Genomic DNA, 21782 nt, shown 5'->3' with positions numbered 1-21782 from the left:
CTGCTTTGCATATGCATGTTCCCAGCTTTGTTTTCATTGTATAAGACTCCTGAGGGACAGCTTTGTTTGCCACAGTACCTTTTGTTTCTGTGGTAAAGGTTCTAGAACATCAGCCGGAGGCAATTTTGCAAGTATTAGTATGGATGGCTATGGGCCACGGATGAGTCAATCACCTTGTACTTTTTTTAATCCCATGTTTTATAGAGCAGCCTCATCTATTCTTACGGCATAGAGGCAGCTTAGAACAATGCTGACATTCTCCAGTCCTGGTGGATGGGCTTTATTTGACTCTGGAAAAAGCAAACTGAGTTGGCTCTTTTTTCTCTCTGCCTAAAAACTCTCAATCGAAAAGGTATTATTTTGCATCTACTACACTTTTGAAATGGCCTCTTCCTGGCCTTTGATTTGTCCCTTCAACAGATTGTTTCTGCTATAATCAAATTAGAGTCATAGAATGGTATCTGTTGGAAAAGTCCAACCATTAACCCGGCACTGCCAAGTCCACCACTTAAACCATGTCCCCTCATGCCACATCTGCACATCTTTTAAATACCTCCAAGGCTAGAGACTCAACCACTTCCCTTGGCAGCCTGTTTCAATACTGGACAATCCTTTTGGTTTGTCAGGAAAAACTTTTTCTGATCTAAACCCTCCCTCCTGCAACTTGAGGCCATTTGTTCTTGTCCGATTTCTCTTCTCCATTTCAAATAAGGCAGTCCTGAGGATTTGAAGTAACCATAATTATAATAAATAATAATTACAATAATAAAATAAGAAAAATAATGAGGTAAAACTGATATAAAATTGCCATCTTCTGAGTATCAAGAGTAGAATTACCTAACAGACTTGCAAAGCATTTTATCACAGGAAGTAGGAAGTTTGGTGTCTTTTATCTGCAAGAGGGGAAGAAGAGAAGAATGAGAAGAATAAGAAGAATAAGATTAACTCTTTGATGAGAAAGAGCTTGTTCACACTTTCATACACATAGTTTTCTGTCTATGATCACACCTATAAAATGTTCATTTCTGGGGTTTGGGTTGTTATGGCCAAATGAAAAGAGAATTATAATAAAAGTCAATATATAAACAATCTGTGGTCTAAGACTAGACTTTCAAACCTTATAGATGTGTTCAAAGAGTAGCAGAGCTCTACAAAGCAAACAACAGTGGTATAAAATAATAGTTAACTGATTGCCTAGTGGCATAAGATTAAAAAAAGAATTTGAAAATATCCCGATTGTGAAGAAAATCAGCTTCTGGGATTTAGTTAAAAGAATTCACCAAAAAGTAACTAACTTGACTCAGTTATAATTCCTGATGTTGCAGTGAATTTGAATTCTTTTTCAGTGACTAAACTTCAATTAAAAAAATATCTGGAAGATAGTCATATGAAACATATGCATTTTTTTAAAACTGCATATTTAATGGCATTTGAGTGCATTTAATTTAAGACAAGATATGTAGAATCTCATGAAGCTTCATGGTCTAAAAGCAATTGTCTATGACTTGTCTTGTGAATCTTCACACTGTGAGTGTCAGGAATGGCAACTTCTGCCGTTCTGTCCTGAAAAGGACCATACGGAGCCCTCTCTGTTTATACCACCAAAGTTATGAGATGTGTCATTTAGAAGTTAATTATCAGTCAAGGGCTGAAACTGTTAAATATTTCCCAGGCCCAAGATACAAAACATGGCTTTTTATGGATTTGTCATACTCTTCATCAGAGCAAAGCATTTACAAGGAGCGTAGATATTTAGGACAGCATACATAAAAACAAAGCCAGGGCAATCGAAGCTAGTTTACTTTTAAACTCAGCCTAGTTTACTTTTAACTTTTGTCTTCAGAAGAACTGTTTTAGCAAGGACTGCAAAACTAATCCAACCACAGGAAATGTGATATGTGTATGCCAGGGAAGTAGGAGTAAGGTGGGGTGGGAGAGAGCACTTAGGGTTATGAACTGGAGAAATAAGAAAAAAACTCCTCAATCTCATTGGTGATTCACAGTTAACAAGATAATAGCAGTGTAGAAAATCGGATTCATGATAGCTTTTAAGAGGTCTAAAATGATGATAATCACTCTACTTTTAATAAAATTACATATTTATTTATATTTCCATTTATACAATGTAAACATACAGACACAAAATAAATATGACTTCTCTTTATATCCTGGTGAATGAGACCATAAGGAGATTACTTTTTAGCTCCTGCTTTAATATACTCTTACATTTGTGAAACCTTTGTTTTTTCAGGCAATTTTTTTCCACAGCTTTTTTTTTTTTTTTTTTTTTTTTTACTTAGAGTTGAATTTGCTTGGCTTTTCAAAGATTTCCAACAAGAAGTACTTGGGCCATTTTTAAGCCCTGGGATAGTGAAAATAAAAAAGCTTTTTCTCAAGGAAGAATTTCTGGTATATTGACATTTTCTGTACCCATCAAGTGGCTTTAGTGGGAAAATAGTATTTGCCATGGAAATGGTCCTTTCTAGGGTATGAATCTTTCCGCATTCCAGTGGAATTTTGATTTGTTTTCAAATCAGTTTGTGACCTTTTGACGTACATTGGTTAAAGGATTTTTTTTCTGCACTTTTAAAACATAAAAGCAGAGGGAGCCTGTGCTGTATATGCACTTGTGGCTGATGTTGGGCCTAAGCCATATGGTGACTAGATATAGGAGCTGCTATCTATCTCTGGGGTCACAGCTGTCCTCCTTTCCAGATACAACAGAAGTCACTTTGGGAGTGTCTGTGATGTTTATACAGCGATGCCCTTGTCTGCTGGCAGCAAACGCATCTGCGTTTGCACTGGAACAGACAATGCCATCCAGTTTACTTCCTCCCTTGCAGAAGTTTGTTTTCAGACCGGATCCTCTCCATCAAACTGAGCCATGACGTTCCAAAGGGTGATTTCCCCCCTCTATTTCTAGTTTGTTCAAGAACACACAACAAAGATTCAGATTCAGGTGCCCCATTTCTTACTCATCACTCACCACTCACAGGCGGTGGGAGCAGGTTCTCCTCAGGGTTCCAGCACAAGTACTACAGTGCTTGAAAATGCACTGTAATAGGGAACAGCAGCAGCTACCCTCTGCTGGGAAGCTGGGATACATTGGAACAGGAAAGACCATATGCCTGGAGCCTCACACTTTTATTAAATCTGGTGACATGCAGGAAAACCATATTTATATACGTATAGGTATAAGTTGCACTGTTTCAATGTAAAATATATTTTTGCCAAACAGATGTTTGAAAGATGCTGCTTTGGTTGCGTCTACCCATAGGAAATTCTCTTTTGATCTATTATATGCAAGAGTGTTTTTTCGTGCTAGCAGTTCTTATTGCCTAGGCCACTTCTATTCTATTTCTGTTATAGGACATATGTTTTGCCTCACCAAGAGCCAAGATGACTTTCCTCAGCATACTAAATTATGACTAATAGCTCTCGTTACTTTCTCTCTCCTATTCATAGAGCATTCCACTGCTCAGAGCACTTTGCACCTCAAGCTTTCAGTCTGTAATTCCCTGAGGAGCCTTTTCTGTGCATAGGTGAGTCTGCAAGGGAGGTGAGGGGGCTGCAGTGGGGTCACCACTGTGACTGCAACTTTAAATCAGCTTCTTACAGACACCAGCATTCATTACCTAATGCAGCCTTTACTTTCCAGGTTTTGCAAGCACACTAAGATCAATGCTAGTGTGACTTTATCATTACCTAAAGTCAGTTCAGATGTCTGCTTGAGCATCCATCACACCTTGCCTGAAGCAGGAAGCTCCTGCAAGTAGCCTGTTACACAGATGGGCTTTAGCAATGATAAAATATTTTGCCCAAGGACTGGATTTGTTGACCAGTTTTCCTCCCAGGGCTTCAAGCCACACTGGTCTGTGCTATTAACTGTCCCTAGGACTAGAGCAGAGGCTAAACTAAGCCAGTTTTGCAGGGCAAAGAAGGAGAGAGGGCGGTGGACCAAAGGCAGGCTTAATATAATGTGATTTAACTGCTGAAGGTTTCATGCTGACTAAATTGGAAGCTGAATGTGAGGGGACCTCATGCATTACTAACTTGGCCAAATATGGTGAACAGGATATAGTCTCATTTCTGTCTTGTGCAACTCTTCTGAAGTCAGTAACTACTTCAGGAACACGGGTGTCCCAGCCTGTTCTCTCATTCTGAGTGTATGCCTTTTAAAATGCACACTCAGTGACCTGAGAAATGTAAATGGTGTTTCACTTTATTACAAGCTCTTTTGCTTAATTCTTCTTAGCTTTTTCACAACAGGATGGGAGTAACAGTACCTGCTCAGAGAGGGCTGAGCCTATGAGTATTCCACTGTTCTTGTGTTCTTGCTGTTTGCTAAATGTTCCTGAAATGAGCACTACTGAAACCTCTTACATGCACAGATTTATTACGGTCATGTACAAGAATGTTATTTGCAAAATAAACAGTATTACTTGTACTTTTTATAAGTATTTTATTATGGTTTAGAGGAAGCCAATGTAGTCATTTGACAGTTTATTGATATTCTGTATTTAATAAGAAATTTCAATCTCTGCCAAACAATCAGTTCTTAAGTCAGTGTCAATTTGTATCACAGAAGAAGCAGGAACATTTAAATATGAAACAGGCAAGAGAATATGGATATGGGGACCATGGTTTTGGTTTTATTAGGATGATCAGTTTGTTAGTTTACTTTGTATGGGCATCAACTTAGAGATACTTTCAAGAATTAGAGATGACGTGGTTTTGAAGAGAGAAACAATGATCTTTTAGGTTTGCATGTTTTATCAGCTCAGTGTTTTCAGGTCATGTATATGTTGAGTAATTCTTATCTCACTCAACAAAACCTAGTTCAATCCAAAATGTGACATAACAAAAACAACAGGAAGAAATTACCCATTTTTAGTTTATTTATCAGGAAGATAAAACAAAACAATTCAATGTTCAAAAGTTCAATGCACTAGCTGGTTGTGTAGGATGGGGATTCATATGATTTCTAAGGGGCCAATGCTAGAAATATGCAAGTTCCTAATCATATAGATACAAATAGTCTGACTGAAGTATGTGAAAATGGGCTTTAAGATCCCAGCATGTGAATGAGTGTTCTCTGGATTAAAAACTATTACATTACACTCTCACATTACAACATGAGTACTTTCTCACACTGGACACTTAACCCATACCTGCTCTTAAAACTTAGAATCTATTATCCTTTTTGATGCTGGTAGCCAAAGCATCCCTTTTAAAGTTTTGAAGCAGTGTTCAGAGTTTCCTAGACAGCTGCATGAGTACCTCCCACACAAATTCTATTCTATTTGAGACAGACAGACAAACATTTTTAGTCCACCACAGTTGTGAGAAAACCCCAGTCTGACAGACATATTTGAAACACAGAGAGTTTGCACGCAGATGAATACAAACACAGCAGCTTTGCTCACCACAAACACCACAAACACAAAAGGTAGAAGTTCTCAGGTATACTGCTCCATTGACAAGACCCTTCATTGGCAAAAAACCATGTGAGGCTGGGCCTGTCCAATGCCCAGCTCCCATCTCTGTGAATTCTCCAAGTTGCCAAACAATGGGATGGTGCTTCTCTCCACTTTCTGTGTTGAATCTGGGCCACTGTAAAAAAAAAAAAAAAAAAAAAAAGAAAGCAAAGAAGCAAAGAGCAAGAGAGGGCAAGACCCATGTAGCTTTGTTGCAGGGAGATCTGGAGAAGGTGCAAAGTGTTTTGCGTTTCCAAGAGTACCTGTAAGTTTTCCCACAGACATTGGATAAAACACATAAGTGGCACCTGTTGATCATAGTGGTGATCCTGACCACTGAGCTGCAGATTCAGGCTTCCTCTTCCATATGCTATTACAGGCTCATGAATTTTGCATTGTTTTCAGCTAGGTGCCTCAAATCACCCTGCTGAGGCCTGGCATCATCCCTAATGCCTAAATCAGGTGCCCAAGAGCACTGCAAATTAGGCTCTGTATCTCTATTGATGATTTTCATCTTGCTTTAGATGAAGACTGCAAGAAGCATTTTCTGTGTATTTTAGAAATTACTTACTGCATCACATATGAATGATCCCAAGCCTACACCCTGTAGCTTGTGGAAATGTTCTCTTTGGACTGTGGTTGCTGAAATGGAACATCTGCATTTCCAAGAGCAACCAAACCCTCTGAATCAAAGGGCTGTGGTAGTAGCCAGCACAAAACGAGAGAGCAGGAAATGTTGCTGTACCCTGTATTTTTGCTTTAACTGTACATACTTCTCAGCAAAAAAACAAAAAGAAAAAAAAGATGCAGACAGCTGTGGATAAGAAAAAGCAAAATGTAGAATGCCATTTCTTAGTTTTTCTTAATAAAGCAAGACAGCATGTACTGACATCCAATACTGAATAGCTCAAATGCTCGAACACTTGGCTATGAATTTGTTTCTTAACCATAACATGGAAAATAACTTATAGTGCTAATGATTCAGGTTTGCTGCTGTTCAGTGACCAGTGATCAATGACTTCACAATCTCTATGCAATTTATAGTGATCTTTGTAAAAATGCCATTGCCATTTGTGGAACTGCAGTGGAAGTCAAAGAACCGAAACAGTACAGTGGCCTCTGTCCAGTAATATTTGAAATCATTACTTTGCTTGAGTCTCAAGCTGACCCACAGGAAGGTCAGGTTGGACATTAGGAGGAATTTCTTCATAGAAAGGGTTGTTAAACATTGCAATGGACTGCCCAGAGAGATGGTGGAATCACTATTCCTGAAGGTGTTCTAGGAAAGACTGGATGTAGCACTTAATGGCATGTTCTAATTGACATGGTGGTGTTCGGTCCGAGGTTGGCCTGGATGCTCTCAGAGGTCTTTTCCAACCTAAGGGATTCTGTGATTGTTTCTTTATTTGAAGAAAATGTCCCTGCTGCGGTCTGAGGGTAAGGTTTGACTTGGAAACACCAACACAGGCTGCACAGGTTACGTGTTTAGTAACCTGGTATGCTAGTATCTCTTCTTTCTGTTTGGTGTGCTACCTTGCACATGGCTGTTATCTGGACATAAACCAGAATGCTTTGAACTTCTGGCACTGCAGAAGCTGGCCTCTCCTTCCCTGGGCACACAGGATGGCAGAGTGGCTGACACTGAAATGGATCACTGGAGGCCAACTTCTCCAGTCCCCCATATCAGGCAGGACAGAGGTGCAGAATCACAGAATGGTTCAAGCTACAAAGGTACTACAGTCGGTAATCTGGTCCAATCTCCTTGCTCAAGCAGGATCATCCCAGAATACATGGCACAGGATTGTGCCCGTATAGTTCTGGAATATGTGCAGTGAGGGATCACCTAAGGACCACTGACAGCCGGCTGCCCAGGGCCTGGCTTTTGAAGATCCGCAAGGATGGAGCCCACAAGAGCTCGAGGAGTGACCCTCGCTGCCACTTGTCCCCCCGTGCCAGTGCCCGCGCCGAGCCAAGGCGGCGGGAGCCACCAGCGCTGAGGCGCCTCCGGGGAGCCGGGGCGGAAACACGGCGGCAACATCCCCCCATGGCACGGGGAGCCCGCGAGAAGGGACGCTTTTCCCGGCGGGACGCTGGCCCGGACTCCGCGCAATTCCCGCCGGAACCGCCGGGCGGGGGCGGGCACACAAAGCCAGCGGCTCCCGGAAGGGGGATCCCGGGCTGTCCCACCCGCCCCGCCCGCACCGGGGCCGAGGCCCAGCCGAACGCTGTGCCTCACGCCCGCTCCCGCCTCTCCGGCTTTTTCCTTCACCTGGGCAAGGAGGCTGGTGAAGGGTCTGGAGCGCATGTCCCATGAGGAACGACTGAGGGGGCTGGGGGTTTATCCTGGAGAAAAGGAGGCTCAGGGGTGAGCTTATCGCTCTCTACAACCACTGAAAGGAGGCTGGGGGTCGGCCTCTTCTCCCAGGCAACAAGCAACAGGACCAGAGAACACAGCCTCAAGCTGCGCCAGGGGAGGTTTAGATTGGACATTAGGAAGAGTTTCTTCACAGAAGGGGTGATTAGGCACTGCAGTAGACTGCCCAGGGAGGTGGTGGAGTCACGGTCCCTGGAGGTGTTTAAGGAAAGACTGGACGTGGCAGTCAGTGCCCTGCTCTAGTTGACACGGTGGTGTTCGGTCACAGGTTGGCTTGGATGGTCTCAGAGGTCTTTTCCAACCTAACTGATTCCGTAACTGTGATTCTTTCCCAGGCGCGCGCCCCCGCCGCCTTCTCCGCGCGCGCACCTCCTGCCGCCGTCCTGTCCCGTCCCCGCCCGCACCGGAGCCGTTCCTCCCGCGCATGCGCCCCGCGCCCCGTCCCCCGTCCCGACTGTTCAAACAGGAAGGCGGACATGTTGGTGGCTCTCGCAGGTTGCCTTACAGCCGCCGGACCTCACGCTCTCCCCTCCCCTTAAGCCGCCTCCTTCCCTCCTCCCCTCTCACGCCGCATCCTCGGGTCGGTCCTGAGGCGGCCCGGCCTGCCGTCCCGTCCGTGAGGCGGAGAAGCGGAGAGGGAGGGGCTGAACCGGCGTTGGCAGCGGCGGGAGGCAGCGAGGAGGAGGAGAGAGGAAGAAAGATGCTGCTGCGGCCGTTCCGCCGGTGAGGTTACTTGTCCGCCGCCCTCGGGGCACTCACCCGGTACCTTCCTCGCTTCCTCGCCCCGTGCCCACGGACGGACCGACCCCACGGCGCTGAGACACGCCGTCGAGAGGATTCTCCCAAGTTTTATTTTTCCATCCATTTTTTTGCCTTGTTGGTGTGGCTGCAGACTTTTGTCTCTTTTTTTTTTCTTCTTCTTCTTTCCTTTTTTTTTTTTTTTTTTGTTTTTTTTTTTTGTTTTTTTTTTGTTTCCCCTATTCTGTTGTTTCTTCTGGTTCACCGGAAAGAAAGCCGCGCTCCGGAACCTGGCACCGACCCGCCGGCGCTGCAGCAGCAGCAGGGCGAGGAGGAGGGACCGCTACGCTGGAGCCCAGGACGGCTTCCCCGGCTGGGAAAATGGGAATGCTGAGACGGTGGGGCCCGAGCAGAGGAGGGAGGGAGAGGAAACCTGCTGCTGCGGAGCTGTGAGCATCCCGGGAAGCTGCGTGCGTGCCTGGAGGAGCGGGGGGAGAAAGCAGCCTCGTCCCCCGCCTGCTGCGGGCTCCTCTTGGATTCTCTGCCCCCTTGACGGGGACTTGCCCCACAGACTTTTGTGATTGAAGGGATCTCGCAGGAGGCGCTTCCTCAGCCTGGTACAGGCTGTAGTTTCTCTTTTGTGCTCGCCTGTTCCTGTTTTTTTTTTTTTTTTTTTTGGTTTTTTTTTGTTTTTTGTTTTTTGTTTTTACTTTATCGTTATTATTTTTTTAAACCTTAACTTTGCTCTGGAATAAGGGAAACTTTTTAACTCCGGAAACATGTCGACGGGAGAAAGTTTTGAGTCTCGGTTTGAGAAGATCGACGTGACTTTGAAGGACCCCAAATCCGAAGTGAACGTGGACTGTTTGCTGGTGAGTACGGAGCGCCGATGGGCCCCGGTCACGTCTCCCCGAATTCCTTACCCTGTGGGACCGAATCTCGCACTCCTGGCTGAGTCACCGCCCTGCTCGGCTCCGTGCTGCTGTTTTGTTTACCCAGCATTGTTGGGCTGAGGGTGCGTGAATGTGCCCGTGTGCCGGGAGAGCGGCTCCTGCCGAGGAGGCGCCTGCCCAGCCCTGCCTCACACTTGTCATCTCCGGCTCCGAGCGCTGCTCCGTGCCTCGCCGGCTGTCACGGGCGGTGGAGCCTTTCCACAAAGGCGGGATTCGTGAGTGCTGCTCCTCTGCGTGAGCACAGGACGTCAGATAGCTTTGATACCAGTTCTCTTGCCAGGTCCTGAAGACTGAGGTCCTCTTACGCTGTGGTTAAGCGCTGCAGCGCTGACAGTCGCATACAACACGATTAATAAGCCCTTACAGGTGGGGGCAGGTGTTTAAATACATTTTAAACTGGTGGTTGTACTAGGCCTGCTCGCTTGTCGTTTCTCTAATTGATCGTACATAATAGCTGGATCTCATCAGTGCTGTCAGTGTTAAGACTGCATCATAGGAAAGCAAGCCATAACACTTCCTGATATAAAACCAACCAGCGTCATTTTGTGGCTTATTGACAGAATTGGATGATCTTTTAGTCCTCATTTAGTTCACTTAGTACCGCAGTAAACTGCATGCCAAATACAAACAATTTGTTTGAGATGCATCTGGGTCCTTCGATATGCCTGGAGATATCCTTAAATAGTACCAAAGTGTAATTTGTGCTTTCACACTGAAGTAGAGGGCTTATTTTCTTTGGATCACGCGATGGAAGTTCTTTAGTTCTTTAGTGTATTTTTTTTCCCTGGCTTTCTGTTGTCAGAGAGAGGAACAAATAAATTGAATTTGTTCCTCGTATGAACTCTGACATTTGGGGTTGGAAGGGAAGGGAGGTGTGGGGGTGGAGATAGCTCTTAATAGTCATTCTTCATTTTCTGCTGCATGGTTCTTGGCAGAAAGCTCGTTTGAGCGTAAGGCAGTGAATAGATTAAAAGAATAATGCAAGAATCTGTGCAAGTTCACAATGTTGTTTACTCTCTTTAACTTATTACAGGTTTGTGAGCTTCTGGAGTGTTGACAAATCAAACCTACATCCCTAGATAAAAGCAGAGCCTTGTGGATGCTGCTGTCACAAAGGAAAATAGCACTGCATCTTCTAGTTTACTTGCTTCTCTTGATCTGCTTTACCTATCTGTCATCTTAGAGCCACAGCTAATGAGGAGACCTCTGGTTCTTAGGATATAGTGTTTCAATTTTGGTACCTCGAGACTAATCAGACATTTTTACAGCCAGGTTCTGTTGGTAGGTGTCAAGAGTATAAAGTCAGCTAAGAGTTCAGAGTTTACATTAACCATGGCTCAGTTTTGCTAGTATGTGCTGAAGTGCTGGCTGTTCTATGGGAACCTTCCTGCAGTGGTAGGAAGGAATTGGCAGGTATCAGACATGCAGTTGGTAGTATCTTTAACCGTATTCCTTAATCTTATAATCAGTTTAAGGATTTGCCCCATTTCAGTTATCTTAATTGTGATTAGGAGCTAAGCTGTAGTCAGTTTGGGAATGAACTTGTTGGGATGCTTCCTGTCATGCTTGTTGAAAGTTTTAGGACATGTGTTTGCATTACAGATTTTAAGGTCTTTTGAAGTGACAATTTTTTAGGAAATTTCTTTTAAACTATTGCCAATTAAAAAAGAAAATGCTGCTTCTGAGGAAATCACTTGGTAAGCTAACTTTGTATGTGTTTGGTCAATATATCAGTCTTAATTGCTGGCTGGACATGTACTTTGCTTCACTTGTTCTTGGGGTCTTTTCTATAGAAGAATTTAAGTATCCTAGCATTTTCTAAATGGCTTAAATATTTTACACCGGTTCTTAATGCGATGATTCACACTACAAGCATCATTCTTGGCCCAAAGTACTGTTTATATATGAAATCCTTTAAAATCTGTATGGATATGTTTTTTAGGAAGAAATGCTTAGGTGTAGGTGTAATTGATCTGCATTTGAATACCTTCTGAAATGAACTCCCCATTCTACTCCCTGCAAGTCTCAGTTAAAGAGGGAAATTTGACAGATTTTAGACGTGGTACATTTAACAAGAAAGTTAAATCATATTTTTCTGATCTAACTACATACGAAAGTTCTTTCAAGTAAAACTTTAAAAATTTAAAATATTTTTTACCTTTGATTAAGGCTGTGCATTGATGTTCCTTATAACTGCTTTGTCTTTTCCTAAGCAAAGGTGGTAACTAACTGTGTATATCTGAGTGGAAATACAGGAATAGCAGATACACAGACACTTCAGCATCTGATATTCTGTACGTGTAGGTTTAAAATGCTGGGGTTCATTTAGGTTCAGGGTTATGTTCTTGGCTTCTCTTAGGATGGTTTTATTCACTAACCTGGCTTCATTTTTCTTCTGCTCCTATTTTTCTTCCCCATCAGTTTGTACCCTTTGTAGACTAACAGGCAAGACATGGACTAACGTTTAAATGAGTTTTGTAGCCATTTTGGGTTTTGTGACTGTCATAAGCTATGTTCTGTATGCTAAAACGATTCTAAATTTATATGTGAAGTAGTATGAGAACTCTAAGAAAAGAAGATGGGGGTGGGGCCTGATACAAAGGAGGATGTGTTACCGTTTCAGGAAGGTGTGGGAGAGGAGTGCTGACAACAGGGCAGAGCAGGCGGAAAAGGCACACTGAGGGCCTTGTAACTTCAATTTACATGCTGCAGGAAGGAAATTCATAAAGCTGAAGTGCAGGAGAGAGATGTGTTTATTTTTCCTGTTTTCTCTTATGCAACGGTAATAAAAAACAGAGTAAGAAAATGAGTTTAAGTTACAAGTGTCTGTAACAAAATATGCTTCTTTTGGGCTTCCATGCACTTGATTTAGTACTACGCAGGAGAATTGTAGATAAGCTGTCTTTTTTTTTTTATGAGTCCTAAGGAGGCTCAAGCCTGATTTAAGTGTAGACAATGTGTCACGGCATCATGTAGTGCATTTTCTCAAAATATTTGGTACTAGGAGTTCTACAGTCCCCAAAAGATCTAATAAAACTGAAGGCTGTGTTAGAGAGGTGGTCACGCTGTGGGCTGTGCGGTGGTCAGATCCTGGTAATTTCCATAGGGGTGCTGAGTAGGCCCAAAGGCAGTGTAAGTGGCTTACTATCAACTTGAGCTAAGTGAGCTTCAACACTGAAAAGCTGTACTCAGTGAGCATCCTTCTACAACAGTTTTTGGAATGAACCCGTGTTTTAGTAAATTCTTGGGGTTTATGGGCTTCCAGTTTTTGGAGAGTGGGAGTTAAGGGGCGTAATAAGTGTGTAGATGTGGGACATTTTGACCTGGAATTGCATATGTTTTTGATTCTAAAATAACTAGTAACTTACTGTGAAAATGTATTTTGATTCTCTCTCTGTTCAGGTAAGTGCTCACGCAGAGTGTTTTCATGGTTTATATGGGCACTTGAGTTATTATATATATATTCTCTTCATATATGTATAACAATATAATATAATTATTCAGATATTTAGTCAGTTACTTCCATAGTTGATTTTAGAAACTTCACACTTTTGGTGGTCTTAATCTTCAAAGTTGTCAAATATTTCATTTGTTGAGTAGTTTGTCTTCAAAATAACTGACAGCAGTAAACATTGCAAATCAAAGCATATCACAAACTTGTTTTATCTGCTCTGAAGGGGTTTCCGTTTTTGTTGCACCAGAAATGCATAGCTACAGAGCTTGATTCGCCTGTTCTTCCTAGGCCTGTTTCAGCAGCTAGATTAATTCATGTTCATCTCTCTTGCATAGGAAAAGGCAAGATGATCTCCTCATCTTTGATATTTGGAGTTATATATATATATATCTGTTACTAGACATATTTCTGTTCTGTTAAACGTGTTAGAAAGCACTTCTGGAGACTTTGTGATTAGGGATCTGGATAATAAAATTTTAAAAAGCAATAAATAGAAAGTAAATAACTGAAAGTACCTTTACTTTAGAGGTAGCTATCCAAGTAGCTGTTGAAATCATGTTGACTGAAACTACAATAACTCTGCTCTTAAAGTCTGAGTGATTAAATGCTAGAAAAATTTGGTATCTGAGAAGCTTCCTTGATTGCTAATGAAACTTCTTGTATGTGTGTGTGTGTGTGTATATATATATCTATAAATATATATAATATATATAATATTCAAGAAGCAGAACTTCATGAAGAGTTGCAGATTGTTAGCCTCAGGATTCTTTAAGTTGTCTGAAGAGGGTCCAAAGTAAGGGAAGGTGTTGTGGCTGACAAAATCTCCTTGGACGTGTTTCTACCATTCTTTAGATTCAAGTGGGAGGTCTGCAATTGTATTGGGGCAATCACCAGCATCACTACAGACTGAGTGTTGAATGGTTTGAGAGCAGCCCTGTGGAGAAGGATTTGGGGGTTTTATCTGAATTTCTGGCTCATTTGTCAGAAAAAGACCTTTTTGACAGGGGCTGTTAGGGTCAGGGCAAGGGCTTTAAGTTTAAACGAGTGCAGATTTAGATTGGACGTGAGGAAGAAGTTTTTTTACTGGGAGGGTGGTGAGGTGCTGGAATAACTTGCCTAGAGAAGTTGTGGATAACCATCCGTGGAAGTGTTCAAGGCTGGATTGGGTGGGGCTTTGAGCAGCCTGATCTAGGGGAAGGTGTTCTTGCCCATGGCAGGGGTTTGGTACTGGATGATCCTTAAAGGTCCCTTCTAACCCAAACCATTCTGTGATTTGTTACTTAGATTCAAAATAAGACTTCTGGCTGACCTAGAAACACAATTCCATGTCTTCAAGTTACCATATCTGAACTTTATATACAAAAATAATTAATGTTAATTATTACTGTTAATTGTTAATGTTAATTAACATTAATTACAATGTTATTTAATGTTAATGTTATCTACTCATCACTACATATTATGAAATATAAAGATTCATGTTAAGTTAATGATAAAATATATCTCGATATGTTAGTCAAAGGTAAAATGCAACTCTTAAGTTGGCTTTGAGAATACAGTAGTTTGATGGTTTCTTATTTCAGATTGCATCTCTTAAGAATTTTTTAGTATTATGTTAGTCTTTAGAATTTTAACAGTAGAGATTTGGAACTGTCAGAATGTTAGCATTTATTTCATGGTGTATGGTAGGTTTTACAGAGGAATTAATAGTTAACTTAGCCAATTCTTCTGCTTATAAAACTAGAGGCTGTGTAGGAATGTAATTATTTATTTTTCCTATAAAAAGTTTTAATGAGGAATGATAATAGAAAGTTGATGTTAAGACACGTTTCAACAAGAGGAATAAAACACCCAACTAAGCTATAAATGCTCTTACAAAGTAAAAATATTTGTAAACAATGTCCTTTTCCCTGGCAACTACAGAGTGGTTTTTTTTTTGTTGCTTGAGGGAAGGAAGAGGGAAACACCTGGAATATGTTTGCTGGACAAATTGAAAATCAACCTGTTGGTCTGTAAATCTTTGACTTTGAGGACAGTGATAGCTTCAGGAGCCACTCATTGAGAACTTAATAAATACTGAGTAGCCTTGTGAGCAGATGATGTTGGTAGCCTCAGTTGCTGTTAGCAGAATTCCCTAGGTCATACTTTAGTACTATATAAAAATAAAAAGCTTTTTAAGGTCTCTTACTAAAGAACACCGAGATGTTTGTCTTGATACAGGATGTTTATCTTGAATTTAAGAGGTCCCAAAGCATGTAATTAAAGTCTTTTTTTGGTGGATGTTGCTTGATTTTATTTATCAAAACTTCTTTGTTTTGATAAGAAATTGCAGTTCCAAATAGAAATACTGAAAAACTGAACTTATTTCTCTGAGAAAAAAAAAATGGAAAATGGTCGAAAACTTTTCTGTCTTTGCCTTAATTTGTCCAGTCATTCCGTCAGCAATAAAGCCAGAAGGATGATGAGACCATACTGGTAAAACTGCAGGCACTGTGCAGGCAACACCCAGTTATAGCTCAGTTAAAGGACATGTAAATAATACCATCTTTTAGCTTCCTTAGCAATCTGCTGAAATTAACACTTGAATTAATACCAAGGCACACAGCATGGACAGCAAACAGGAGGAGTGGGGAGCCACGTGCAGCAGGAAAATTGTGACACTGGATCAGGCTTCCCAGGGCAGTGATGGAGTCCCCATCCCTGGAAGGGACGTGTAGATGTGGCACATGGGGACAGGGTTTAGTGGTTGTTCTTGGCAGTGCTGGGGAAATGATTGGACTCAATGATCTTATAGGTCTTTTCTGTGAACAGTGATTGAACAAGTGCTAAAACAGGATCTTTGAGAAGAAGAAAAGTGGTTTGGAGCTTCTCTTGTCCACGTTGTTTTGCTGTGCTGAGATGATTGGGTTGCCTGTGCTGAAGTCTCCAGTCAGCAGGGCAGAGATGCCTCTGTAGTGTGCTGAGCTTCAGCAGGGTGTAAGGTGCTGTGGTGCATCTTCAGTTACAGCTGTCTGGAGGCTGTCTAGACGAGCAGGAGGTGCTTGGCTGGGTTGGCTGCCCATGTTGCTACGGGAGCACCGGCACAGGATCAGCACCAGCTTCTGACTGGAGCAGGGGTCAAAGTCTATTCTGATACTCAAAATCTTGTAAAGGATTGGCTTTCGTTAGCTGAAAGGTTGCCACTCCCTGTCAATATTTATACAATAAAAACTGTCATGGGGACAGTATGTAAGATCTCTTTATTAGTAGATTCTGGAGATTTCTTTATTTTAGCTTCTCTTATATTTGTTACATGCATTCATTTTTCTGTTCTTTCATAGAGCTCAGAAATATGTGAAGGTTTGCTTTTTTTTTGTCAGTTGTGTGATCTGAGATGATGCAAAGAACCAATGCTTGGAAACCTTTGTAGGAAACACTGCACACACTAAGGCTTTATTTTGGACTCTAGATTGGAACTACCTAAGAGTGTTTCTAGCTTGAGTGTGTCTGGGCTGTGGAGCTTATAATTGAACTGGAAACACTAGTGGAACACGTCCTTGTTTTTTCTTACAGATCTTTGTGAGTCATAATATTCACTTAAAAAAATCCTCAAATTCTAATAGTTATGTAAATATTGACTAATTGTGTCTTTATGTTTTTTCTCTAACATAGTAGAAAGCAGCATAATACTCAGTGCTGCACTATATTCAGATATATTAAATGCTAAGGTATGAATATATGCAGAGGAAAACTTGATGTGAGATATCTACATAGAAAATGCATTAATAGGAGATGGCTGTTTCCTGTGTAGTCAGTGACTTGACTGCTATGGAAATACTGTTTCTGTGGAGGCTGAGCTTAATTTTTAGCAAATAAATAATGGCCAAAAAAACCCCTGACTACACAAAACTAAGTATGTCATCTGGAATGTGCTTTTTGAAGAAGAGGAAGCCAGAAGCTGGTCTTGACATCTGGAAATTTCAGCTAGGAAATTTTTTCCTATTTTGTGGTTGGAGATGGTACATTTTTCAGCTGATGGTTAGTAAAACTTGTATTATAGCCATAATAGTTATTTCCAGGGGGAAAGTGTGAAGGAACAATGGTTCGGGCATTCTTCTCCAACTGGCTACTGCTTGATCATTTATTTATTTTGTCTAAATCAGTTACTTCGGATGGCGATTTGGAAATCTGCCTTCTTAATTTTTATTACCTTGTATTGTGGGAAAATAGTATGTTATTGAGTACAAATGATGTTATTTCACAGAATGATTGAGGCTGGAATGAACCTCTGGGGGTCCCTCATCCCCCTGCTCTGATAGAGTGGCCTAGACCAGGTTCCCTCAGGAAGGCTTTTGACATCTACAACTTCTCTGGGCAACCTATAATTTTCCACTTCTCAGAATACTTTCTCTGTTGAAGCTTCACACAGCAGAAAATAAAATTCACCAAAACTGAATAGAAAAGTCATCAGTACTCATTTGGCATTTCTTTGTAGAGTTCTGGCCTTCTTGTTCAGTAAATCTGTTTCTAGCCTGCGGGGTTTCACCCCCGGATTGGGATGACCCCGAAAGATGGAAAAGTCCCTCCTCCAACCCGTGCCTTCGAAGAAAGACTCAGTAGTCTTCTGTTGTCTGTTCTCAAGGTTGTTTATTGTTGGTTATCTACAAGATTCTTCTCCCTGAACTGCTGTGGCCCGTTCAGCAGCTCAGACAAAGGCACACTGCCCTCCCAGGGGGCTGGTGCCATCTTTTATATCATATATTATGTACTACATGTTTATGCTTTCTCTCCAATACCTACTATCTATATTGAATGGTGACTTTCTACTCTAAACCAATCTGTGAGTGCCAACATCACCAAAGACATGGAGGTTAGGAAGGAGAAAGAAAGAGGACAGGGCACACCCAAGTCCCTCCATCTTAGAACTCCTGACCCCCATGTACAAAACCTGGACCCCTGCGTACAAGGCTTAAAACCCCCCTGTACAGCACTCAGAAATCCTACCCTTTACTTCGTGACTACTTCTACTACAATATCTAAACTTTTGTGTGTGTGGCTTGTAATTCTTCATACAGAGTTGGTAATTTGCTTCACGGGCTAAGATCCAAACCCCACGTGTGTCTTTGGCTGCATGCCATGGTCTCAGAGCCCCCTGCCAGCGGCTCTGGCCATCCAGGGCACCCAGAGGAGAATCCTGGGTTCTGACACTAGCCCAAATAATTTTTGAAAGGTATCTGCCACAGAAGACCAGAAGAACTTTCTGCATGGAGGCATTTGTAGATTTGGATATTTTAAGCATAAAGATTTGTATCTGAGGGGTCAGTTGCTATGAATTCATAAGCTCATATTTAATTTGTGAGTATGGTTGAAACAGATGTAGGATTTTTCTATTGGAGCTAAAAAGAGAGTGATTGCCTTGTTGTGATATCCAGTTTGCACTCCACTAGTGCCACTTCAGTTTTTCATGATTATGTAGCTTTGTGTTTTCTGTATCTGTGTACACAGATAATTTTCCTCTTGACACGCAATGAGGGACACTGGGTAGGACTTCCTTATTGTTCTGGAAGTGTGAAAGACTTTTTGATACTGATATGACTGGAGGAGACACTGCCTGTGGAGTTTTCAGGCAGAGTCTTCAGAGGAGAGACTTCAGCTTCAAACTGACTTCAGAGAATCTGAAGTGTATGGTGTCAGTACAACAAGCACCATCTTCCTAGGGTATGAGATGTGGGAGCTCATTTGGCTACAAGTATCCTAGTGACTCTGTCAAGTAGTTAAGAGGGGAGGAAATCTCTCCAGCCAGGAGCTAACCAAGTAGGAATGGATGGGGAAGATTCTTCAGGGAGGGGTGAGGTGAGGGTGGGACTGGAGGAGTGAGTGTGCGCTGGGTATACTTGGCTTGTGCTTTTTGCAGATGCTGGGTTGTGCCAATAATACCAGGCAGGACATGAAGCTCTGGTTGAAAATAGAGATAATACTCGTGCCTTACAACTCTGTGTTGATACTCTGCACTGCTGTCAGTGTTAGAGGTGGAATCATAGCATTCTCTTCTTTGTTATGAAATCTGATTATACAAATGTGTTTTTATACTAATCTCTTCTTAGAAAGTAGGTTTGATTGTAGGCATGTGAAGAATCCTGTCGGTATTGAGCTGAGAGAATTTATTCTCCCCTTTCAAAGAGGGAAGGTGGTTCAGCCACTTCACTGATGGTTTGTTTGTTGCTCTAATACATCTTCTGTGGGTAGCTGTCCTCCTCCTTCAACTTAAATTACTACTAAGTTATTGGCAATTAAACAAACAATTGCCAGCATAACAATGAAAATTTTTGGTGGTCTTGGGATCATTCAAACCTGCTGTTATATGCTATATATCCTCTTTTGTGGAAATTCAAGGCCGAAAGTGGTGCCAGCCAAGTGGTAGACTCACCAGGAATTGAAGTTTTTGTTCTGCTAGTTCTGGCAACAATTACCATGGCTTTTGAAAGAGGGGCTGTTGTTGCCAACATTTGTGTAGCAAAGATGGTGATGCAAATAAAAAATTTGCCCGTGAAGACCTGTGAGTGAAAGCTGAACTATTGATGTGATTGTGTATTTTCTTGTGTTGCTTTTTGTTTGAGCAGTAGGTTTGTTGGTTGATTGTTTTGGTATATTTTCCCGATACACTGAATTTATAATTGGACATGTCATTAATGAACTAGGCTTTCTCTGTAGCAAATAAATCAGCAGGTTTCCTGGATGAGCTTTTGTCTTCTGTCTTTTAATAAAATGCCCATGGCTATTTTTAGCCTTTCTCATACTCCACTAACTGTTCTGTGTTTATGGGTTTTGGAAGTAGCGTGACCTTAAAGTGTTTGGAGAGTTTTGACTTGCAAAATCAGGTGGTCAGAGAAATCATCAGAGCTAGTCACAATGTGGTTCTGAGTCAAGCTATGAAGACTCTTGGTAGGAAAACCATATTTAGGAGAATTCTGGGTTGTTTGTCCAAAGAAAAAAGTTGTAACACAAAGAAGGTCTTGTATCACGTAGCTCTCAAGCTCAGAGCTGTTAATTGATTCTGCATGGCAGATTGGATTGGAGTAAGGAAAGGACTAAAAGTCTCTCTTGCTCTTGTTCTTGATGAGTGTAAGGTCAGAGGAATCTTTAGAGTGTTTTCCTTTTGTTTCTTTTCTGTCCTCAAATGCCTTCCGGCTTTGATAAGAAAGCTTTTGTCCTTCTGAATGCAATGTATACATAACACTATTATCTTTAGTAGTTTGGACTTGGGATGTAAGCAGATACCATATAGAGGCAAAATTGGGGTGTTAGTTGCTGGTGCTGCAGGAGCTGCTTTGGGTCTGGGACTGCAGTGACTTTAGGCAACTTCTCTGTGACTTTCTGCCTTCTGTACAGTTGATTTTTGGTTGGCGTCAGGGAATAGTTAGGATGGCTGCATTGTTCTTTTCTTTGGTCATCTCCTCTTTGAGCTCCTGGCAAAGAATGGAGTCAGATTAACTTCACCTTCATATAAGGAGTGGCTTCTGTCATAGTTCTTCACACATAGTTCTTCTTTCTTTCATGGGAAAGAAGGGTCTGAGGACTGTGAATTCTACAGGAGAGAAAAAGGGATTTTCTCTTTTTTTTTTATATACCCCATTTCATTGCAGTTTGACAAACTCAGAGATATGGTCAGGAATAAAAGAAAAAGTTTATCAAAACTATTTTTTTGCAGGTTGGGAAGTTTCTTTCAAAGTTTCTGATAACCTGTAAGTAGAAGCTTAATTTTTCAGTGTAAGATTCAACTAGAATAGGCAGCTGAAGGTTTTAGTTCTAATCTGGCTATCTTGTGCGAGGTTGACTAACTCTGCCAATGCAGGACATCTTTTGCTTTCTTTCTTGTATGTTTCAACGTCAAAAAACTGAACTTACAGTGGTGCTGCATTACTCGTATTTTGTGGGAGTAAATAGCAATGTTCAGCAAAGATATATTGTTGAAACAAGTTGAAATCCTAAGCTTTCTTCTGAATGATAATTCCACTTATAGGCTCTTACATGTAATTTAAGAACAAGTCTTCTGATGGGTTAGCAAAAGTGGTAAAAAAAAGAAATAGGGTCTTGAGTTTTTGAAGAATTATTTTAAAAAGTAATATGATGTTTTTACAAAGTAAGTTTTTTTTTTTCAGAGGAGTTGGAATCAACATAACCTCTTTCATAACAATGGAAAAATACACAGTCTTTAACAAGTAACTTGCAACTTAGAGCTAAAGCTTATGCTTAAGATGAGATAATTCTCTGTAGATCTTGCTTCTCTTGAATTTCATCATGATAAACATATGTCTTTCAGGTTTAATGAAGTGCAGCTCACAGAAATGAACTGGTTTATTTGTTAAGCTTCCTTTCTACATCCAGAAGAAGGTGGAAGCAGTGTTAGCAGTAAAAGCACCTGATGAAGTTGGGCAAGATAACCATGTCCTCATCTCTGCAAAATATAAGAATCACCTAATTTTTAAATCCATAAGGGTGGTGTCTGTTGTCATGATTTTATGTTCTTCAGCCTTCACATAATTTCTGTTTCACTTCTGCAGTAGAAATAAAACCAATAATCATGTTCTGACATGAAAAGGAGAAGCAACTAATGGGGCAGTCAACAAAAATGATTTTGTCAGTAATGCCAGTCCTGTCAATTTATAGTCTTGAGTTAATTCTTCAACTTATGCAGTGGGTATTTGCCTACCATGAATTACTTATTGATAGTTATATAAAATAATTTTATCCTTTTGACATTGAGGTTGTGAAAAGTCAATTATTCAATTCAAATTCTTTGTCTTGTT

General features: G+C 41.3%; 1 protein-coding gene across 3 annotated transcripts in view; it reads left to right on the top strand.

The window, feature by feature from the left end:
* The first annotated feature begins 8252 nt into the window (after positions 1-8252).
* The window catches only part of ROCK1 (Rho associated coiled-coil containing protein kinase 1), an 84363-nt gene continuing 70833 nt past the window's right edge, over positions 8253-21782 (top strand). Inside the window, exon 1 of one of the 3 annotated variants that reach the window (XM_038129822.1) lies at positions 8253-9461. In XM_038129822.1, coding sequence (XP_037985750.1) covers positions 9369-9461 — 93 coding nt within the window. In that variant the 5' untranslated portion in view covers positions 8253-9368. The remainder of the gene's footprint in view (positions 9462-21782) is intronic. The other 2 variants (XR_005256082.1, XM_038129823.1) reach the window with 2 other exon arrangements.

Source organism: Motacilla alba, chromosome 2, assembly GCF_015832195.1.
Source record: "Motacilla alba alba isolate MOTALB_02 chromosome 2, Motacilla_alba_V1.0_pri, whole genome shotgun sequence".
NCBI classification, from domain to species: Eukaryota; Metazoa; Chordata; class Aves; order Passeriformes; family Motacillidae; genus Motacilla; species Motacilla alba.
Note: the sequence above shows the minus strand (reverse complement) of the source record. Positions and strands in the feature narration are given on the sequence as shown.